Source organism: Chenopodium album, chromosome 22 (genome assembly GCF_948465745.1).
Source record: "Chenopodium album chromosome 22, dcCheAlbu1.1, whole genome shotgun sequence".
NCBI lineage: Eukaryota > Viridiplantae > Streptophyta > Magnoliopsida > Caryophyllales > Amaranthaceae > Chenopodium > Chenopodium album.
Window position 1 is genome coordinate 5,563,586 of NC_137855.1, and position 20,496 is coordinate 5,584,081.

The window sequence follows — 20,496 nt, forward strand, 5'->3', positions numbered from 1 at the left end:
GTAGAAGAACAACAATAAAGTATAGACGGCCACCGACCAATATGGTGATAAGGAATTGAGGATATGTTTTTTTAGGAAGAAAAATTAAGTTTGTGGAACTATTGTAATGTTCTAGAGAAAAAAAAATTAGGTAAAATCAAGGATTATTGTTCAAAAGATCCTATTCTACCACTTATAAATATTACATTGATTTTAAATTCTATGTCAATGCTTTATTCATTATAAAGAATTTATATTATGTTTATTGATGAACAATTCAAAAGTGATTATTGTTAAATAGTTGGAGTTAAACATTATTTGAAGACTTGATACATACTCCCTCCGCTCTTTTATGATATGCAAATTAAGAGATTTTAAAAATTAAGAATAATGGATGTAAATAGAGTAAGAGAAAATGTAAAAATTTAGGTTTGTGTAAGAAAAAGTTAAATAAATTATGATAGAATGTGTGAAAATGTATACAATAATAATTATTGTGTATGGAAAAGTTAAGATAGTAGGAATAAGCGAAAAATAGAATAAAACAAAGTGATGAGTAAAATAAAAAAGAATAATGGACTAAAATATTTTTTTAAATTAATTAACATTACTTGTGTACTGAATTTGGATTACATTTATAGAACAAATGAGGTTACTCTTATGAATAATAATAAGGTTACACCAATGAACAAAAGACTTACTTATATTATTATATATACTCTCTTTTTTTTTTTTTTTTTTTTTTTTATATGATGCTGAGTAACATTTTTTTTTTTTTTTTTTATACCTCATAGTATTTTAGTGTGGAGTATATATATTATCTATATATGACTACAGTTGAAATTAGTACAATAGATAAACAGTTCAAAAAGTAAAAAGATATGACAATTATTTCAAAACAATAATAGTACTCTATAGGTATAAAATTTACGAGAGATTGTTATGTACATCCAGGTGTATCGTACACCCATGACTATTTATTCTCATTTTGATGATTGTTTTTCATTTTATCATCATATGAAGAGCAAAACTAACCTTCCCTTAGGTTAGCTGGTTAAACGGTACACCTAGACATATATAATAAATTCTATATTTTATATGTACAACTTTATCCTAAGATTTGGTGATGACTGATGAGTTTGTAGGATAACATTTTCATGTCCAATTTTTTAATAAAAATGAAAAAAAGAAAATAAAGCATGCTTTTCTCTCTCTCTTTTTTTTTTTTTGGACCAAAAAAAATAAAAATAAAAAAGGCATGCTATTTAAGACTCCCCATAATCCAAGTGATTCCAACAAATTCACAAGCATCATGTTCTAAACCCCTGAATTACATGTTCTCTCCAATTTTAATACGGAGTACCCCACATTCTTCATTTGTTCTTCACAAACAAACAATTTAGGATTTACTCTTCCCGAAATTTTCTCTCTCCAATCTCTAAATGCCAGCTTGTCTTCTATTTCTTGATTAAATACCACATCTCTATTTTGTGTTGCCTGAAATTTTTTATTCTAAATCATCGATGATTTTGTTGTAATTTTTTCTTTTGAATTTCCTAAAATTTCTTCTTTTACAGTCATAATTGCTGGATTGGATTTGTTTTTCATTGGGGTTGCTTCAATATCACTCCAACTTTTCTGGGTGTTCTAAATTCTGCTGATTGATCAGAGGTATGTTTAAAATTTCAGTTTTTTTTCCTCCAAAATTCAATCTTTTTGCCTTTTCTATTAATGGGTTTTTGGTTAATTCAGAAGATCGTTTCTGGGTTTTTCTGAGATAGTTTCTATCTTCATTCTCCCTCCAAAACTCAAATCTTAATTAATTTGCTAATTTGTAATTAAAATGTTGTTTATGGGTAACTTCATATTAATCATGTATTATTAGCATGTTTGGATTTATATATTTTTGTTATTAGTTTACTTGAAGAATTATATTATAAAGCAAGTAGAAGTTGACTTGTGATCGTCATCTAAGATTTTGTAGATGTTGGTATGATTTGATTTGGTGGTGTTCTTAAATTAATCTGGTTGTTGATGATAAAAAGCTTATGTACTTTATGCATGTTGCATATGATTACCTTACCTGCTAGAACTTTTTGGAGCATTCTGTATGTTATTTAAAGTAATTAAATATAAATTGATTAGTTTTTAAGTAATTTTATTGCCTTAAATTTGGAGCCCATGTCTCCATTTTATGAATCTAGTCTTTTTGATATATTCATAATCTTGCCATCATGATCAAACTAAAATCTAATCAGTTTTATGGTATCTCTAATTCATTTAGAATGTATAAATTACTTTCAATTTGAATTACATATTCTGACTATACATTGGTTTCTGACTGTGTTTGACCATGAATGTGTTGCATGATGATTAACAGCTTGTTTGGATAAGAAGAAATGGAGAGAAAGGAAGAGAAGGGAAAGGGAGGGGGATTAAATCCATTGTTTGGATAACAAATAAAGGGAGTGAGGGAAATGGAGGGGAATGAAATGAAGGGGAAAGTTTTGTTTAATTGTTAATGAATAAAATCCTTCCAAATTTGAAAAGATTTGGAAGGAAAACAAATGATTAACATTCAACTGGAATACTGCATTCAACCTATTATATAATCTTTCTCCTCTATTATTTTCTCTATCCTCCTCCATATTAGCATATTGTTCTCACAATTATTTTCCCCCAAATTCCAGGGTTTTTGCATTTTTAATTTATCTATTTCAATCTCTTGAATTTTCAAGGTAAGGCCAATTAATTCACCTTATTCTACTCTGCTTCTCACGAATTTTATCCTCCAATTTCTAGGGATCTGCTGCTCTTCTTCATTGCTAATGTTTAATTGATTTTCAATTTGTTTTTTTTTTTTTTTAATCTTTTTTTTTTTTTAATGTATTTCTTTGATTTTTTTGTTTGAAGATCAGTTTTGGAAAATTTGTTTGAAAATCAGTCTGATGTTTTAGATTAATTTACATAAGATTTTTTTTTTTTATTTTTATTTTTGGAAGAACATAGGATATTAAATTATCTGTTTGAGTTTTGCTTGATTTTAATGACATTTATCAATATATTTTTTTTTTAATCAGGTTTATATTATAATACAAATAACTACAATTTTTTTCTGAAAAATTAGTAAAATGTTGATTGTTGAATGCAAGCAACCCACAAATTAAGAAAAATAAAAAATGGTGAATGTCCCTCCCCTTCCTCCCTTTTCTCCTTTATCCAAACAAGGAAGGTTCAATTTCTTCTTCCCTCCCCTCCCATTCTCTTCCCTCCCATCCCTGCCCCTTCCCTTCCTGCTAGTGTATCCAAACAAGCTATAAGTTACATTTGTTTTGCATTGGTCATTCTGTTTTTTTGTTCGTTGATTGAGCCTTGTAATTTGATGTATGTTTTCAGGAGGACTCTCGAATATAGGAGCTTATTTGTGGTAGGAAGGTGATCCTATACATACTATAATTACTTGGGTATGGAGCCGCAAAATAATGATGTGAACCACAATGATGAAGAGAATGATGTGGAAAACCTTGGAGAATCGGATGGTAGGGAGGAAGAGAAATGGTCATCCTTGTCGGAGAGGAACATGTCAATGAGGATGCCACTTCTGAGAAAAAGGACAAATACTACCTCACAGATTGCTGTTATCGGTGCCAATGCCTGTCCCATTGAGAGTCTTGACTATGAGTAAGTAGATTTCTTTTATTACATACTATAGTTACTACGATATATACATTTAAGACACATAGTAATAACGCGCAATATATTGCTTGTGAAATCTTTTCAATACCTAACAAGTCAAATCTTTCAGTGGCTAGTGAAATGTATTGCTTGTTTTATTGCTTCTCTCCTCTCTATTTCTCGGTGTTACATGCTCATTCTTGTCATTCATGATGAATTGATAAGCAGAGTTTTTGAGGTTTATAGATGACATTTATCGGACTGTTATATTCTTTTATTCTATGTTACTTGGACATGGAAACAAGGATCTGGTAGTTTACCGGACTGTTGGTTTATTATACAGTCCAGTGTTCAGATTAGCACTTGCTTTTGCTGCTGCTATGTAGATTCCTTATATCCATTATTATTTGGCATTTCAGGATGATTGAAAATGAATTGTTTAAGCAAGATTGGAGAGGAAGAAAAAAGGTTCAAATATTTCAGTATGTGTTCCTAAAGTGGGGATTGGCTCTCCTCATTGGTCTTACTACTGGACTTATTGGCTTCTTCAACAACATTGCAGTTGAAAATATATCTGGTTTTAAATTGTTGCTCACTAACAAACTCATGGTTCAGGGAAGGTAGGTTGCATTAATACATGTACTAAATTTATATGCTTCAATATAGTCTATTGTTGATTAATAGTGTTCCAGTTTGTTTAATACCTCATCTTTCTTGTGCTAAAGTTGTTACCATCATTAAGAATGCTACATCAATTAGAAATTGAAAATTTTCCTCTGGTTCTTATAAATTGTTTATTGTTTAATGCATTATGGTTCTAGTGCAGTTACTTCAAAGCTTTTCTTGCATTTGCTGGATTGAATATAACGTTTGCTGCTGCTGCTGGATCACTTTGTGCCTTTTTGGCTCCTGCTGCTGCCGGATCTGGTATCCCTGAGGTCAAAGCTTATCTTAATGGTGTTGATGCTCCCTCAATCTTGGCTCCTAGCACACTCTTTGTAAAGGTAAATGACTCCCTCAATATCCTGAGGGTTTTTTATTTGGGAAAGGGGGGGGGGGGGGGGGGGGGGGGACAGTGACTGAAGATATCTCATTCTTTTCATGATAGTCTGATGAATAGTGATCTAGAATTGCTTATTATGCCAACATTCCTTCTTCCAAAGAAGGGATCTTCACTCTGATAATACTTCTATGTAGTTATATATGTGTATATCTCTGAAAATGATCATAATGATAGATTTCTTATTCTTCATCCGTACCTGCAAAGAAAGAACGATTAAATTATTTTTTCTGTAAGGCAATTCATGATTTGAGTGATTATTCAGTCTCTTTAATGAGGCTAACTAAGGATTGTTAAGCATATGCTCTAAAATTTTAACCAACTGGATTATCATATATGAATCATTGCTAGAAGTTTTTTAAGTGTATGCACGAACAGTCAGGAGGTTTCTTTCATGTGATTTTATATGAACTAATTGCAACATTCCTGACCTTGAAGTGTTTTTTCCCATCTGTATAAAGCAAATAAATTTCTAGTATTCAGCTCTTATGCCTTTACTAGAGAAGTTTTTTCTTTGCTAATCAATGTTGTGAATATTTAAAAATATGAATAGTGAAAGTGGGTGAGTTTGGCATAAAGAAAATACTAGTTATAACTGTTGATTCACACAATGTTTCATGGTCAGATCTTTGGTTCTGTTCTTGGCGTTTCTGCTGGGTTTGTGGTTGGTAAGGAAGGCCCTATGGTTCATACTGGGGCTTGCATCGCCAATCTACTTGGTCAGGGTGGCTCTCGCAAGTATGGTTTGACCTGGAATTGGCTAAGATATTTTAAGAATGATAGAGACCGGCGAGATTTGATCACCTGTGGTGCTGCAGCTGGAGTGGCTGCTGCATTTCGTGCTCCTGTTGGTGGTGTACTTTTTGCCCTTGAAGAAGCAGCCTCCTGGTATGCTTACTCTTGGTTACCAGCAAAGCATTTTTTGTTCAATTTGAATCAGGAATTTGATGTATCATATAAGGTTTCATGCATGATAGCTTAGCATAGAACAATGTATATAAAGACTTAAAGTAGAAAATTATAAGGATTCAAATGTGATGAAGTATGTCCTCAAGAATCTATCAATGGTCCTTTGGTCTATTATTCCAGAATTTCACAAAATTGGCTGTTTTATATATATTCCATTTACCCATTCATTTCAACATATTTCAGGTGGCGGAGTGCTCTGCTTTGGAGAACATTTTTTACCACAGCTGTAGTTGCCATAGTTTTGAGAAGCTTTATCCAATATTGTTGGAATGGGAAATGTGGTCTGTTTGGTCAGGGTGGGCTAATCATGTATGATGTCAGTAAAGAGGTATCAAGTTATGGTAGTTATGATATCCTGGCTGTGATAGTTCTTGGAGTTATCGGAGGTGTTCTGGGAAGCTTTTATAATTATCTTGTTGACAAGGTCCTCCGCACTTACAGCGTCATTAATGAGTAAGTTATTCTAATTTTCTGTCATTGAATAGGCTTTATTTTAGGAATTAACCATTGTGGTATGCGGTTTTTTTAAATAGTGTAATGTTTTAATGTATTAGTAGGCCTTTATTCATTTTGTAATATAGAAACTGGAATTCGAAATTCATGGGGCTCTTAACTTCTAATGATTACTTAAACATGAAGCTCGAGTAATAGAGATGGCAAAACTCATAAGATGATTTTAGTCTGTTGAGATTTTGAAGGCACAAATATTACATGCACTATTGTTGATAATGCATCTGTCTGAGTCTATTGTGTAGTTTTTATATGATAGAAAGCTTCTTTTCTTTCCCCCTCTTTTCCTGTTTAGAAACCTTAACCCCTGTGTTTAATGCCTTGCAGAATTTGTCCGTCCTTCAGAGTTTTGCTGGTTATAATTTTATCTGTCCTGACAACATGCTGTGCCTTTGGCCTTCCATGGCTCGTAAGTTGCACTCCATGTCCTACAGATTCAACGATCGAGTGCCCAACTCTTGGTGAAATCGGGCATTACAAAAGCTTTCAATGTCCACCTGGCTCCTACAATGATCTTGCTTCCCTCTTCCTCACCACAAGCGATGATGCTATACGCAATCTTTTCAGCAACACCATCATAAGAGAATTTCAGATGTCTTCACTCTACATATTCTTTGTTACAATTTATTTCCTTGGGATCATCACTTTTGGGATTGCAGTACCCGCAGGACTATTCATACCTGTAATATTAGCCGGAAGTGTTTATGGTCGTATAGTAGGTAGAATCTTTCACTCTGTGTCAGTGCTTGATACAGGTTTATTCTCTCTACTGGGAGCTGCCTCATTTCTCGGGGGAACTATGAGAATGACAGTCTCTTTATGTGTGATACTTCTTGAGCTTACCAATAATCTACTACTGCTTCCCCTTGTGATGATAGTTCTCCTCATATCAAAATCAGTGGCTGATTGCTTCAACCGTGGTGTATATGACCAAATAGTGAAACTAAAAGGGTTGCCATATCTGGAAGCTCATGCAGAGCCTTATATGAAGCACTTGGTGGCCGGTGATGCTGTTACTGGTCCATTAGTCACCTTTTCAGGTCTGGAGAAGGTGGAAACTATTGTACATGCTTTGCAAAGTACAGGGCATAATGGTTTTCCTGTTATTGGTGAACCGCCTTTTTCAGAGTCACCCGAGTTGTGTGGATTGGTTCTGAGGTCACATCTGCTTGTTTTGCTGAAGGCAAAGTATTTCTCCAAAGAGAGGAGGCTTTCGGGTAGAGATATCTTAAAGAAGTTCTCTCCCTCTGACTTTGCTAAGCCTGGGACCGGGAAAGGGCTCAAGTTGGAGGATATATCTTTAACAGAGGAAGAGATGGAAATGTGGATTGATCTTCATCCAATAACTAATGCATCTCCATATACTGTGCTTGAGACTATGTCGTTGGCCAAAGCTATGATTCTCTTCAGGCAACTTGGACTGAGACATATGTGCGTTGTACCAAAGAGTCAAGGGGTAAGTTATTATATACATTTTTTAAAATGAGTTCCGAACACCCCCCCCCCCTCCACTCTTAACAACTATTTTTAGCTTCATTGCTTGGAGAAATCTTGAACATCTGTATGCTGTGCAATTAACTGTGTTTAAGATTATGTCGCTGATATTTTGACCTTTTTTGGAAATCAATTGTTGTTGGTCCACTTGGCTTGTATGACTAGCTCACATCATTGGCAGTAATTACAAGCTGCTTGAGTGTTGTCTTGACTTATTAAACTTGTATTGTTAACCTACATTACATAAGTTATAAAAAGTCAAATCAAGTATAGTATCTGATGACTCCTTTTCTTAATGCAGAGACCCCCGATTGTTGGAATTTTAACGCGACATGACTTCATGTCTGAGCACATACTCGGACTCTACCCCCATATGAGGCAGCACAAGTAAAATTATCTATGGAGAGCTCAATATCCGGTGGATATTCTGGTTGAGTGGTTTCTCATTTATACAGCTATTCTTTTTACCCATTTCCCCCCTATTTGCCAAAGCATGTGAAGTCGCGACTTTTGAAGTTGGTTTGGAATTAGGTGACATATCAAGTGGTCCGCCTGGAACTTAGAAGGGCTGCATTTTCAAGCAAGGATGACGGTTGATTGGTGTCTCACACTCCTATGTCATGTGAATATTCATCATAATTTCTATTACTTTAACTTAGGAGTGTTCAAAAACTTCCATCAGAAAATCTCAAAATAGGCCCCTATGATCATGCTTATGGCTTTAATATTAGTTGGGAGATTTTTTACATAATACTGGAATGTTAATAATGAAGTTTTGTTTTCAATTTTCTGAGGGGTAAGGATGATATATCCATATTCACAGAATCTGTACCTGAAAATTTTCAGTCTTTTTTTAATATTTTATATATAGATTGTATGTAAATTCAGGACAGAATTGTCCTAAATAATTAGTTAATTACTGGTATCTTAATATCAGTGCCTTGTTACATATGTAGTAGATTGTATTTGTGTTATGTTTCAATGTCAAAGTATGTATGGCTTTCGCAGTTCAAATTATCATCTATGCGATTCTCTGTTCTAGTCTCGTTTGTTATTTTTGTGTTCTTGATGTCATCTGCCTTTGTTCTGGTAAAGAGTACAGAGTGCCATTTGTTTCAAGATCAGAGACTGCATTGTCAAATTTCTGTTAACACAATCAATTCATTGGTCCAACCTTCTCTAAGCAATCCTACTGTGAGAAGTTAACAATCGCGGGTTTGTAATGTTCTTAAATCCTTATGCAACATGAATCAGTCTATTTTATTGCCCTCAATCGTTTATTTGTACCTCGATTGAATGGTTTATGTACGTTCATCACTTCTCTTTATTGGTTCTATCTCTTCACTCGCCTCTTTTGTGCCTAGTACAATATATTGCTTCCCTTAAAATCTCCCTTGTTAAAACTTGTAAGTAGGAAACTCAAGTATATGCTGCTTCTAAGCATGTTAATCAGTATGGGTCAGTATTCACCTTCACAGGTTGGTCATGCGTGCGAATAGCGAACCACCTTTCTCCTTTGTGTCACAAATGTTGTTACAGTTGCATCCCTTTCTGGCCCGAAACTAGAACTTTCAATAAGTATAAAAGATGATTGGAATTGAGGAGAATATAAACGTGTTGATGTGACGAAAATAAAATATCTTTCAAAACACGGAACGTTTTTTCTAAAACCTCCTGAAAGAAAAGAAAGTGAAAAGTTATACTCCGTATTCAGAACAGAGGTAATAAAATCTAAACCAAACTCCGTCACCCTCGGGCCCGGACCCTGTTACCCTCGGCTCATTTATGATCACTTGCTGCAGAATATACGAATTGACTACTAGGTTAATACAGGAGGCTTCCAGAAAAGGCAGAAATCTGAATTGAAGAATGAACTGGAAACTCAAATTGTCAAAAAAATATGGAGTATACAATTTACAGCTTTTACAGCATGTGGGGAAACAAATATAAATAAGCCTAACTAACTTACCAACAAAACAGAAATTTCAGGTATAACAAATTTAAGATACAAGTATGCCACGTCACTAAATCCAAGTAGCTGACATGAATGAAGGTGCTTATTGGAGCACTGCAATAATTTAGGAGGCAGTTGTAAGATAGAAGATCCTTTAACTGAGACGGAACTTAGGTCGGACCATAATTGCACCTGGCCTTGCTTCATCAAATCGATATCTGCAATATCGAGTTGCCATTTTATTACAAAATACAAAATAGCATTGAATTGATATGCAACAAGACATGCAGACTCACCCGTTGTCGGCAAGGAAGGTCCTCACGGCTGTTGGAAGTGCAGCCCCGCCCCGGCTATGATTTCCTATGCCTGCCAATGAAGAAGCCAACTTTAATAATAAGGCAAAAGCAAAATTAATTTGAATTTGCAAGCAGTGGGATCCATACTATTTAGAGAGGCAATTGGCAGCTATACCTGTAATGATTTCCAACCATATTGGCTTCAGCCTATTTAATGCACGATTGTCTGACTTTTCCATGTTATTGCAGCCATCAGGATATGAAGCACACCGTTCTTCTGTTTTGGTCCTGAATCTGTTTGGAAGTACTGAAGACCTTAAGCCCTCAGACAGCATTTGGGTTTCAATCATATGCAGGCGTTCCTTCACTGCTTGGACTGCTTCAGACGCATGAAGACCATGCAAGTCCAGCCTCCAGATTCCATTATTCTCATTTTGTATGCTCAATATATCACAGGCAGCCTTTGCGTTTAGACTTTGTGCAGCTCCCCATTCCTCCCGCGCTTTTAGAGAGAACTGTTGGGCAGAGATATGATCACCTCTTAAAAAAGAGTTAGTTGCTGCCTTGGAATGGCGTGCAGCAGCCCTGTTGAGAGAAAAAGGGACTACATAAAAGTAGAAGTACGATTGCTTATAATTAATATTCAAGCACTAAGCTACTAAAATACCCTAGTTGATATTCAAAAGCAGGAAGTCCATGATCCAAGGACCAACAAGAATGACAAGTAATTAGATTTGCAAATGAAATGGTGTAAATCAAACCTAAAAAAAGCCTCAACTTACCCTACTCAAATTGGGAAGTATAAGATGAAGCTCTACTACAGAGCAATCTAAATTTAATTGATTCAATTGTCGTAATGCATGCTATAACTCGTATAATTATACAACTACACCCATCAACAGCAGATATTACTCCTAGACAGAAAACAAAACAACATTCCCCAGCCATTCTAATGTTAATTATGGGAGATGATTTTTTAAAACCTAAAGCCTATGACATCCAACTAATCAGAAAACCTGCTTTAGAAAAGGACATGTTCAAAGCTACGTCAATTTTGAAGCGATGCTTCTTCTTATAAGTACACGTACACCACATGTGACTTCTCTTTTTAACTAGATTCAAATCAGAAAGCAGATACACAAATTTTGCAAGCAAACTGAGCATTATTAACATGAAAAGCAGGTATTAGAAACCCAAACCTCATCATTTTTATTGCATCTTTACGGCTGCTTAAGTACACATCATCCTCTTCCCACTCAGGCTCAACAGGCACAGATGTCAACTGACCCAGCATTGCGTTGAATTCCATACAATCATCAAACAGCTTGTCAGCAGAAAGAGTAATATCATTCGTCACATTTTCGATATTATTACCAACACATGGCTTCAGAACAGACCACGTCATGGCAGATTCGGACATATCTTTCAAGGAAGCATCTCTTTTTGCAGGTACCAATTTTCCATTGGTCACTGGTTCCATAATACTAAAGCTAGAATTTTTCATTTCAACATTGTCATGTTCCGGTGAACTCTGATCATAAATCATGGCTTTCAAAAAGGATGATGCTTTGTCAAAGTCACCACTTGCAGCAGCCATTATATCCTCAATCAAACTATCATCAGCCCAGTCGAATAGCTCTTTAAGCCGTCTAGAGACCAAATCATTTTTGTTGTTCAGAGAAATCTGACTGATCTGAGGGCCTTCAGAACTATTAATTCCAGAAGACTTGCAATTCGAATCTTCTTTTAAAGGAGCTGGAAAATCCAGCGAAGGCAGTATTACTGATGAGAATGATTTCACTTGGTGTTGCTTGTTTCTTGAAATTGTTTTTTCAGGTTGAACTGTACTGGACAGTGAAGGAAAGGCCTCATTACTTGGCCGGGCATCAGGATTGTCTTTCTGCCTTTGCTGCTGGTCAAAAGCAGCCCAACCAGAAGTCTTCCCACGTCTCTGAGACATCTTTGAATCACCCTTGCTCGCAATCATATGACTCAAACTCTCAAACCACGTAGCAAGGGTCGATCCAGGAACTGTATTTCCCTCCACTAACTGAAATATACCCTTGAAATAAATACAAGCCTCTGATAAGTCTCGGCTTTCTACAACAATAAAACCTGATATCCAACACACAGCACATAAAAACAGACTTTAAACCTTGCACTATGTTGTATAGACAGATATACGAATTCGACAGGTCCACTACGAAAATCATGGCATATGATCATTATTTCTGGCAGGAAATCCAGTCATTCCCAATTGTCTATTTTCAACTTCAATGGAGTTTTTCAGTTGACATAAACCCATTGTTCCAAATTTGATTCATGAATCCATACTTGGTATTAGACAAACAAAACACGAACACTGAAACCGCTAATTCAATCAGTTTATTAACATGAAACCGTTAAACAACTAAGATAATTTAATAAGCTGTTTAATTTGGTCGATTTTGATAACTTAATTAACTGGAGAAATATACAGAACTAAAAGACAAAAAAATTGATACAAATAAAGTTATGTTAAGAGTTAATTAATTTAGTCAAGGTGTGAATGTCCACACTCCAATTTCTTCATTACATTTAATGTAGTAGCCAACCCTAATTGCCACCCTCTAAGGTTATAGCCCACAATGTAATAGTGGTTTTTACTACTATAAATAGCCATGTAATTTCACTTGTATGATACACAAAAAAATATTACCAAGAGTAATACATAAAAGTAGTAATACTTCTCTTATTACCTTCTTCTCTTAATCCTCTAATTTCTATATATTTCATAACACGTTATTAGCACCATCTTCAATCAGGTATACTTATACCGATTATCCAATTTTTACAAAGATTCAATTTCTTTCACAAAATATATTTTGAGGAGTATGCTCTATAGTTGCCCATATGGGATCCTCTATACCAGAAACTCATAATATATTTCTCCACAAAATTACTCTACATAATTAGCCATGTTGATAAAAATGAGGATATCAATACATACCTTATTTATGATATTTAGTTTGGTAACTCTCATGCATGGTTATAGAAAGTAATATATAATTACTTTTGCATGTGGAAATATTTGTTGTATGCATGTTAATAAAGTAAATTTCATGGTCACACAAATCATGTTTATACTTACTTACTTGTGCATAATTACTGAAATGAAAAAAAAATGATGCAGCCTTTATATTTATTTAATTTTTAGATTACACACTTTTATGTTTCTTTCAGTTTTCGAACCCTTGACCTCATGAATAGATTAGGGTTCTCGGACCACTACGGCTTGCATCCCAGTGTGATACTTATTTACGTTTGTAAATATTAATAGTTTGATTACAATTATTTTACCAGTCTACTAGAACATTGTATGATATTTTTACAGTAGTGTAAAGCTGAAACGGATAATTTACCCCCCTATAAAAGGCGGATTACACCCCCTTATTTCACCATACAAACCTTATCCCCTCCTTAAACTTTACCCAAATTATCTCCTCTTCTTCTTCCTCCATCTACACCGGTCACACACCATGTTCCCCGTCGACAACCGACAACCACCACACCCCTTTACCTTTGAAGAAGATTTAAGGAAATTAAAACTATATTTAGTTTTAATTATGGCCCTAGTAGTTTTATTAATGACAATGATGATTTTCATCATTTTACATAAGTAGCGCTCGGTTTTTCGACAAAGGGAATTCATGCATGTAATCTCCGTAGTACTTCAAGTTTTTTTTGTCTTCTAGGTAGATTATAAGTGCATTTTGTTATAATAAATGTTCCTTTTGTCTTATCATTAATGTATGTCATTAATATTAATATTATTATTGTTGTTGTTGTTGTCGGTGATATAGTAATAGTAGTAGTATTTATTGTTATTGTTATTATTATCATTGTTATTGTTATATTTGTTGTTGTCGTTGTTTAACTAAAGTAATTATCATGTTTAATTTTAGCTTAACTTTATGTAAATCATAATAATAACCCAAGGGGGAGAAGCAAATATGTTTTAAATGGATTATTATTATGATTACAATTTGATTACTTTAATTATCACTTGCTTAATTGGCTTAATAATAATTACCTATTTGATTGTAGTTAAAATGGGAGACTTGATGAAAAGACAATTTGACGTATTAGACTTGTCCGGACATAATTATCTTGAATGGACAGTTGATGCCCAAATGAATTTAAAGGCTCAGGGATTGGAACATACAATCAAAGAAATTACCATCCCAGGAAGCGAAAAAGATGCCCCTGCTCAAATTAAAGTTCCTACTGATCAAGAGAAAGCAAAAGCTATAGTTCTCTTAAGGCACCATTTACATAACAGTTTAAAAACTGAGTATTTAATGGTGGAAAATCCCAAAGAACTATGGGATAGCCTGAAAGGAAGATATGACCACCATAAAAGGGTACTCCTTCCTTCAGCACAATTTGAGTGGACAAACCTGAGATTTCAGGACTTTAAATCTGTCAGTGATTATAATTCATCACTATATAAAATCGTATCAATATTGAGATATTGTGATCAACCAGTCACTGAAGTGCAAATGATAGAGAAAACACTCTCTACATTCCATGCTAACAACATTGTATTGCAACAGCAATACCGTGAAAGAGGCTTTGCAAAATATTCTGAGCTTATTTCTACATTATTGGTTGCTGAAAAGAATAATGATCTTCTGTTGAAGAATCACAACCTAAGACCAACTGGGTCTCAAGCATTCAATGAAACAAATGCTGTAGAAAGCTCAAATCCACCTGAGACAAATGTTGCTCATAGAGGTGGACGTGGAAAATATAATAACCGTGGCAGAGGTCGTGGAAATTTCCGTGGACGTGGCCGTGGACGTGGTTATGGCCGTGGTAGAGGCCAATTTCCCCCTAGAAACAACACTCAAAGGGGGCATCAACAAGGAAACAAAAATCAAGCCACCACAAAAGGAAAAGACACATGTTATAGATGTGGCATGACTGGACATTGGGGACGTACTTGTCGTACGGCCAAACATCTGGTAGAACTATACCAGGCTTCCATTAAAAGAAAAACATGCCGAAACAAATTATGTTAATGAAGAAAATGTCCCTGGAATTAGCCTTGATGTGTCTGATTTCCACATAGACAATGGTGAAGCTGGTGGTGAATTTATCTTTGGAGAGAATAATCATGTTTAGATAATTCATCAATTACTATGATATGTATTATGTTTTCATTACGTACTTTTCTTGTATGTTTTTTTTTTTCATGTTCAAGTTATGTACTTTTAATTTTTCATCATTAATAAAGTAAGTCCAGTTTAATTATCTTAAACTAATCTTATACTTATTATTTTATGAAGATATGGATCTGCCCGAAGTTGGTTCCAAATTTCAATGCCTTTTGGACAGTAGAACAACACACACTATTCTGAAGGATAGAAAATATTTTTTAAAGTTAAGATTGTTTCAAGCAAATGTTAATACCATTTCTGGGTCAGCCAAGCTAATAGAAGGTTCTGGAAAAGCTTGCATAATACTCCCAAATGGAACAAAATTAATCATTAATGACGCTTTATATTCGAGTAAATCTCGAAGAAATCTTATAAGTTTTAAAGATGTGCGTCAAAATGGTTTTCATTTAGAAACAATGATAGTGGATCAAAAGGAATATTTATGCCTCACGGCAGAAAAACATGGCAAGAAACATGTGTATGAGAAATTGCCAGCATATTCTTCAGGGTTATATCATATAGATATACGACCAGTTGAAATAAATTCGATATCTAACCAGAAGTTAGATAATAAGAATCTGCTAAATTTATGGCATGATCGTTTGGGTCATCCTGGTACAGGAATGATGCACAAGATTATAGCAAATTCAGTAGGACATTCAATTAGGAATGTCAAAATCCCTCGATCAGATGAATTAACATGCTCTGCATGTTCACTTGGCAAATTAATAATAAGGCCATCTATGAACAAAATTGCTACTGAATCTCCAACATTTTTAGAGAGGATTCAAGGAGACATTTGTGGACCAATTAATCCTGCATGTGGACCATTCCGATATTTTATGGTATTAATTGATGCCTCAACTCGATGGTCACATGTAAGTCTCTTATCCAGTAGAAATGTTGCTTTTGCAAAACTCCTTGCTCAAATTATTAAACTAAGAGCACAATTTCCAGACCATACAATAAAAAGAATAAGGCTTGACAATGCTGGGGAATTTACATCCCAAACATTTAATGATTATTGTATGTCGATTGGAATTGTTGTAGAACATCCAGTAGCTCATGTTCATACACAAAATGGACTTGCTGAGTCATTAATTAAGAGACTACAATTGATTGCAAGGCCATTATTGATGAGATCAAAAATGCCTTCATCTGCTTGGGGTCATGCCATAATACATGCGGCAACTCTAATTAGATTGAGACCAACTGCTTATCATAAGTTCTCACCACTACAATTAGTTTTTGGTCGAGAACCTAATGTCTCACATCTAAAAATTTTTGGTTGTGCGGTGTATGTTCCTATTGCTCCACCCCAACGAACAAAGATGGGTCCACAAAGAAGGCTGGGAATTTATGTTGGATTTGAATCACCCTCCATAATTAAATATCTTGAACCAATGACCGGTGATTTATTTACGGCCAGATTTGCCGACTGCCATTTCAATGAGACAGTATTCCCAGCCTTAGGGGGAGAGAAAGTGGACCCACGAAAAAAAGAAATAGAAATCATTTGGAATGCAACACAATTGTCAATGTTTGATCCACGAACAAATATGTGTGAACAAGAAGTTCAGAAAATTGTTCATTTACAAAGCATTGCAAATCAGCTGCCTGATGCATTTATAGATGCAAAGAAAGTGACAAAATCACATATACCAGCTGAAAATGCCCCTGCACGAATTGAAATTCCATCTGGTGATAAGATCACTGAAAATGAATCTCTAGCACGCCGAAAGCGTGGAAGACCACTTGGTTCAAAAGACTCTAAACCAAGAAAATTAAAAAGACCTGATGAGATCAACAACATTCCCCTTACGGAAGGTCAAGAAAGACAAAGTACAGATGAGAATAGAGAAAAAGATGATAATCCGAAAGGGGATGAACAAGATGACCATGACATCGATAACAATGAAACTTCAATAAACTTTGTTTCTACCAGGAATTATTGGAATAGAAATGATGTTATCGTAAATGAAATATTTGCATATTCCATTGCAATTGAAATGGCATCTGACGAAAATGATAGTGAACCAAGAACAGTGGAAGAATGTCGTTGCAGGCATGATTGGCCAAAATGGAAAGAGGCAATGCAGACAGAGTTAAAGTCACTCGAAAAACGAGAAGTGTTTGGAAAAATAACCCTTACACCAGAAGGTGTAAAGCCAGTTGGATACAAGTGGGTATTTGTGAGAAAACGAAATGAGAAAAATGAAATTGTTAGATACAAGGCAAGACTTGTAGCCCAAGGTTTTTCTCAAATTCCAGGGATTGATTATGAGGAGACATATTCTCCCGTAGTTGATGCAACTACGTTAAGATTTCTGGTAAGCTTGACAGTCTCAGAAGGACTAAAGATGCGATTGATGGATGTAGTGACCGCATATTTATATGGGTCACTCGATACAGATATTTATATGAAAGTCCCAGATGGACTAAAATTACCAGTAAACCACAAGCCTAGACATTTACTTTCCATAAAATTAAAAAGGTCACTTTATGGATTAAAACAGTCTGGGAGGATGTGGTATAATCGTCTTAGTGAATACCTTATGAAAGAAGGGTTCAAGAATAATCAAATCAGTCCTTGTGTTTTCATTAAGAGATCACAATCAGGGTTTGCAATTGTTGCAGTTTATGTTGATGACTTGAATATCATTGGAACCCCAAATGAACTTGAAATAACTGCAAAATACTTGATGAAAGAATTTGAGATGAAAGACCTTGGACAAACTAAATTTTGCCTTGGATTGCAAATTGAGCACTTAAATAATGGTATTTTCGTCCATCAGTCTAACTACACCGAAAGAGTGTTAAAACGTTTTTTCATGGACAAAGCGACCCCAACAAACACCCCGATGATTGTTCGGTCTTTGACTATGAAATATGATCCATTTAGACCTCGAGAGGAAAACGAGGATGTCCTTGGTCCTGAAGTACCATATCTAAGTGCAATTGGGGCTCTAATGTATCTAGCTAACAATACTAGACCAGACATAGCTTTTTCTGTGAATTTGTTAGCCAGGTTTAGCAACGCACCAACGAAGAGACACTGGAAAGGAGTAAGACACTTACTACGATATCTACGAGGAACAAAAGATCTTGGTTTGTTTTATCAATCAAGGCAAGATGCCACCCTCATCGGATATGCAGATGCTGGATATCTATCAGACCCACAAAACGCCAAGTCACAAACTGGATATCTGTTCACCTATGGTGGAACTGCAATTTCTTGGAAATCAACAAAGCAAACCTTAACTGCGACATCATCAAATCATGCTGAGTTGATTGCCCTTTATGAAGCAGGACGTGAGTGTGTATGGCTAAGGTCAATGATCGGCAATATCCAAGAAGAATGTGGGATGAAAGAAGTAACTAAAAGTCCAACCATCATTTACGAAGACAATACTGCATGTATCGCACAAGTAACTGAAGGATATATTAAAGGTGATAGGACTAAACATATATCCCCAAAACTGTTCTTTACACACGATTTGCAGAAGGAAGAGAAGATAAATGTCCAACAGATCCAATCATCTGATAATCTTGCAGACTTGTTTACTAAGTCCCTACCTTCGAAGAGTGTTGAGCGGTTGGTCCACAAGATTGGGATGCGTTGTCTTCATAAATTATGTTAAAATCAGGGGGAGCATTATATGCACTGCACTCTTTTTCCCTTCGATCAGGTTTTTATCCCAATGGGTTTTTCCTGACAAGGTTTTTAATGAGGCAGTACACTAAAGCATATAGTAATATATTGTTGTACTCTTTTCCCTTAGCTATGGCTTTTATCCTAAAGGGTTTTACCTAGCAAGGTTTTAACGAGGCAACATATACCCTATTCTGTATGGACATTCAAGGGGGAGTGTTAAGAGTTAATTAATTTAGTCAAGGTGTGAATGTCCACACTCCAATTTCTTCATTACATTTAATGTAGTAGCCAACCCTAATTGCCACCCTCTAAGGTTATAGCCCACAATGTAATAGTGGTTTTTACTACTATAAATAGCCATGTAATTTCACTTGTATGATACACAAAAAAATATTACCAAGAGTAATACATAAAAGTAGTAATACTTCTCTTATTACCTTCTTCTCTTAATCCTCTAATTTCTATATATTTCATAACAAGTTATAAACTAATCACACATATAATCAAGCTAAAAAGATGAACATGAATCAACAAATTTTCTATAACTTTGATTAAATAAACAATAATTAAACTGATACAAGATTAATATTTAAAAAATTAGCTCAAATTTGATCAGCCAAACAATGATTAATCTCAGAATTAAACACCCCACATCACCAATTTCCAATCAAACAAATTTTAAAAAACTCATAAACAAAAACCCCAAGAATTAAAAACAAATTAAATTGAAAAATTTCTAAAAAAAATTAACAAAATTAAAAATTGTGGATGGATAATCACCTAAAAGGGAGTCAAATAATCACCGGTAAATACTATTTCGGAGAACTAAACTGGAGGTAACGAAACCAAGGGGTAAATCTGGAAGAAAGAGAATTGTTGAAATCAGAAGCGTTGAAGATGGAAGGATCGGACGGCTGGGAAGTAACGGAGGAAGCTGAAGAACATCTGAAGCTGTAAAAATCCATAAAAATCAAACCTTGAAATTGTGTTTGTTGAAACTCTTGAAAGATGAAGAGGAAGAAGAAGGAAGAAACCTAGAAAGAGGGAAGGAAGGTTTTTGAAGAGGTGAAATAGATTTGATTCGTTGGGTTATTTTCAAACACAAACTTTATTTTTTTATTTTTGTAAAAAAAATTGCAAATTAGTCCCAAGTCTCCTAACTATATCCGGTCTTCTTTAAATTTATAAAAGGTCCTCACAGTCTCAGACTTAAGTCCTAACTATGGAGTATCGAATATCGATTAACTTAGGGTGATCCTTCTTAAAAAGATCTCTAACATATTTTTAATTAGTTTGACTTTTTAATAGTACCACGTGTCTATGTTTACATTAGGTAGTATGAAAACCTAGGTACGGAGTACATCGTTGGCCATATAGTCATATACGGTGTGATGGTTGGGGGGGGGGATTTGGTATATATTTAAACGGATCACTAATATTCAACATATGCCAATTTTAACCAGTTTAATATTATAGACCTAATTATTGTTATGATTGAATAAGCAAACAATGTTCTTGTTCATCATGATTCATGGCTTCTATGTTCCATCCCAATATATGTTGCCATGTTGGTCCCAAATTCGAACTATTATACAAGGGTGCCTACGTAGGAACGCAATTTGAAAAGGAAAGTAAAAAAAACTACTTCCGCTTTATAAATTCTCAACAATTTAACTTTTGCACTATATTTATATTTCCTTTTA

The 20,496-nt window shown here is 34.8% G+C and overlaps 2 protein-coding genes across 3 annotated transcripts; one reads left to right on the plus strand and one right to left on the minus strand.

Annotated features, from left to right (window-relative positions):
* The first annotated feature begins 1,259 nt into the window (after positions 1-1,259).
* On the plus strand, positions 1,260-8,618 carry LOC145604675 (chloride channel protein CLC-c-like). The gene is made up of 8 exons (XM_081660588.1): positions 1,260-1,650; positions 3,376-3,660; positions 4,074-4,274; positions 4,481-4,658; positions 5,340-5,602; positions 5,867-6,136; positions 6,521-7,649; positions 7,989-8,618. Exons 2-8 carry the CDS (start codon positions 3,446-3,448, stop codon positions 8,076-8,078), a joined length of 2,346 nt encoding a protein of 781 aa, XP_081516714.1. The 5' UTR covers positions 1,260-1,650; positions 3,376-3,445; the 3' UTR covers positions 8,079-8,618.
* Positions 8,619-9,544: 926 nt separating this feature from the next.
* LOC145605821 (uncharacterized) lies at positions 9,545-19,931 on the minus strand. 2 transcript variants are annotated; one of them, XM_081661886.1, is made up of 5 exons: positions 19,574-19,931; positions 11,137-11,999; positions 10,113-10,522; positions 9,938-10,007; positions 9,545-9,859 (listed from the first exon to the last, which is right to left on the minus strand). In XM_081661886.1, the coding sequence occupies exons 2-5, from the start codon at positions 11,922-11,924 to the stop codon at positions 9,796-9,798; spliced, it is 1,332 nt and encodes a 443-aa protein (XP_081518012.1). In that variant the 5' UTR covers positions 11,925-11,999; positions 19,574-19,931; the 3' UTR covers positions 9,545-9,795. The 2 variants fall into 2 exon arrangements, with proteins under 2 accessions (XP_081518012.1, XP_081518011.1); XM_081661885.1 differs by having other exon boundaries at positions 11,137-12,052.
* Between the last annotated feature and the right edge of the window lie 565 nt (positions 19,932-20,496).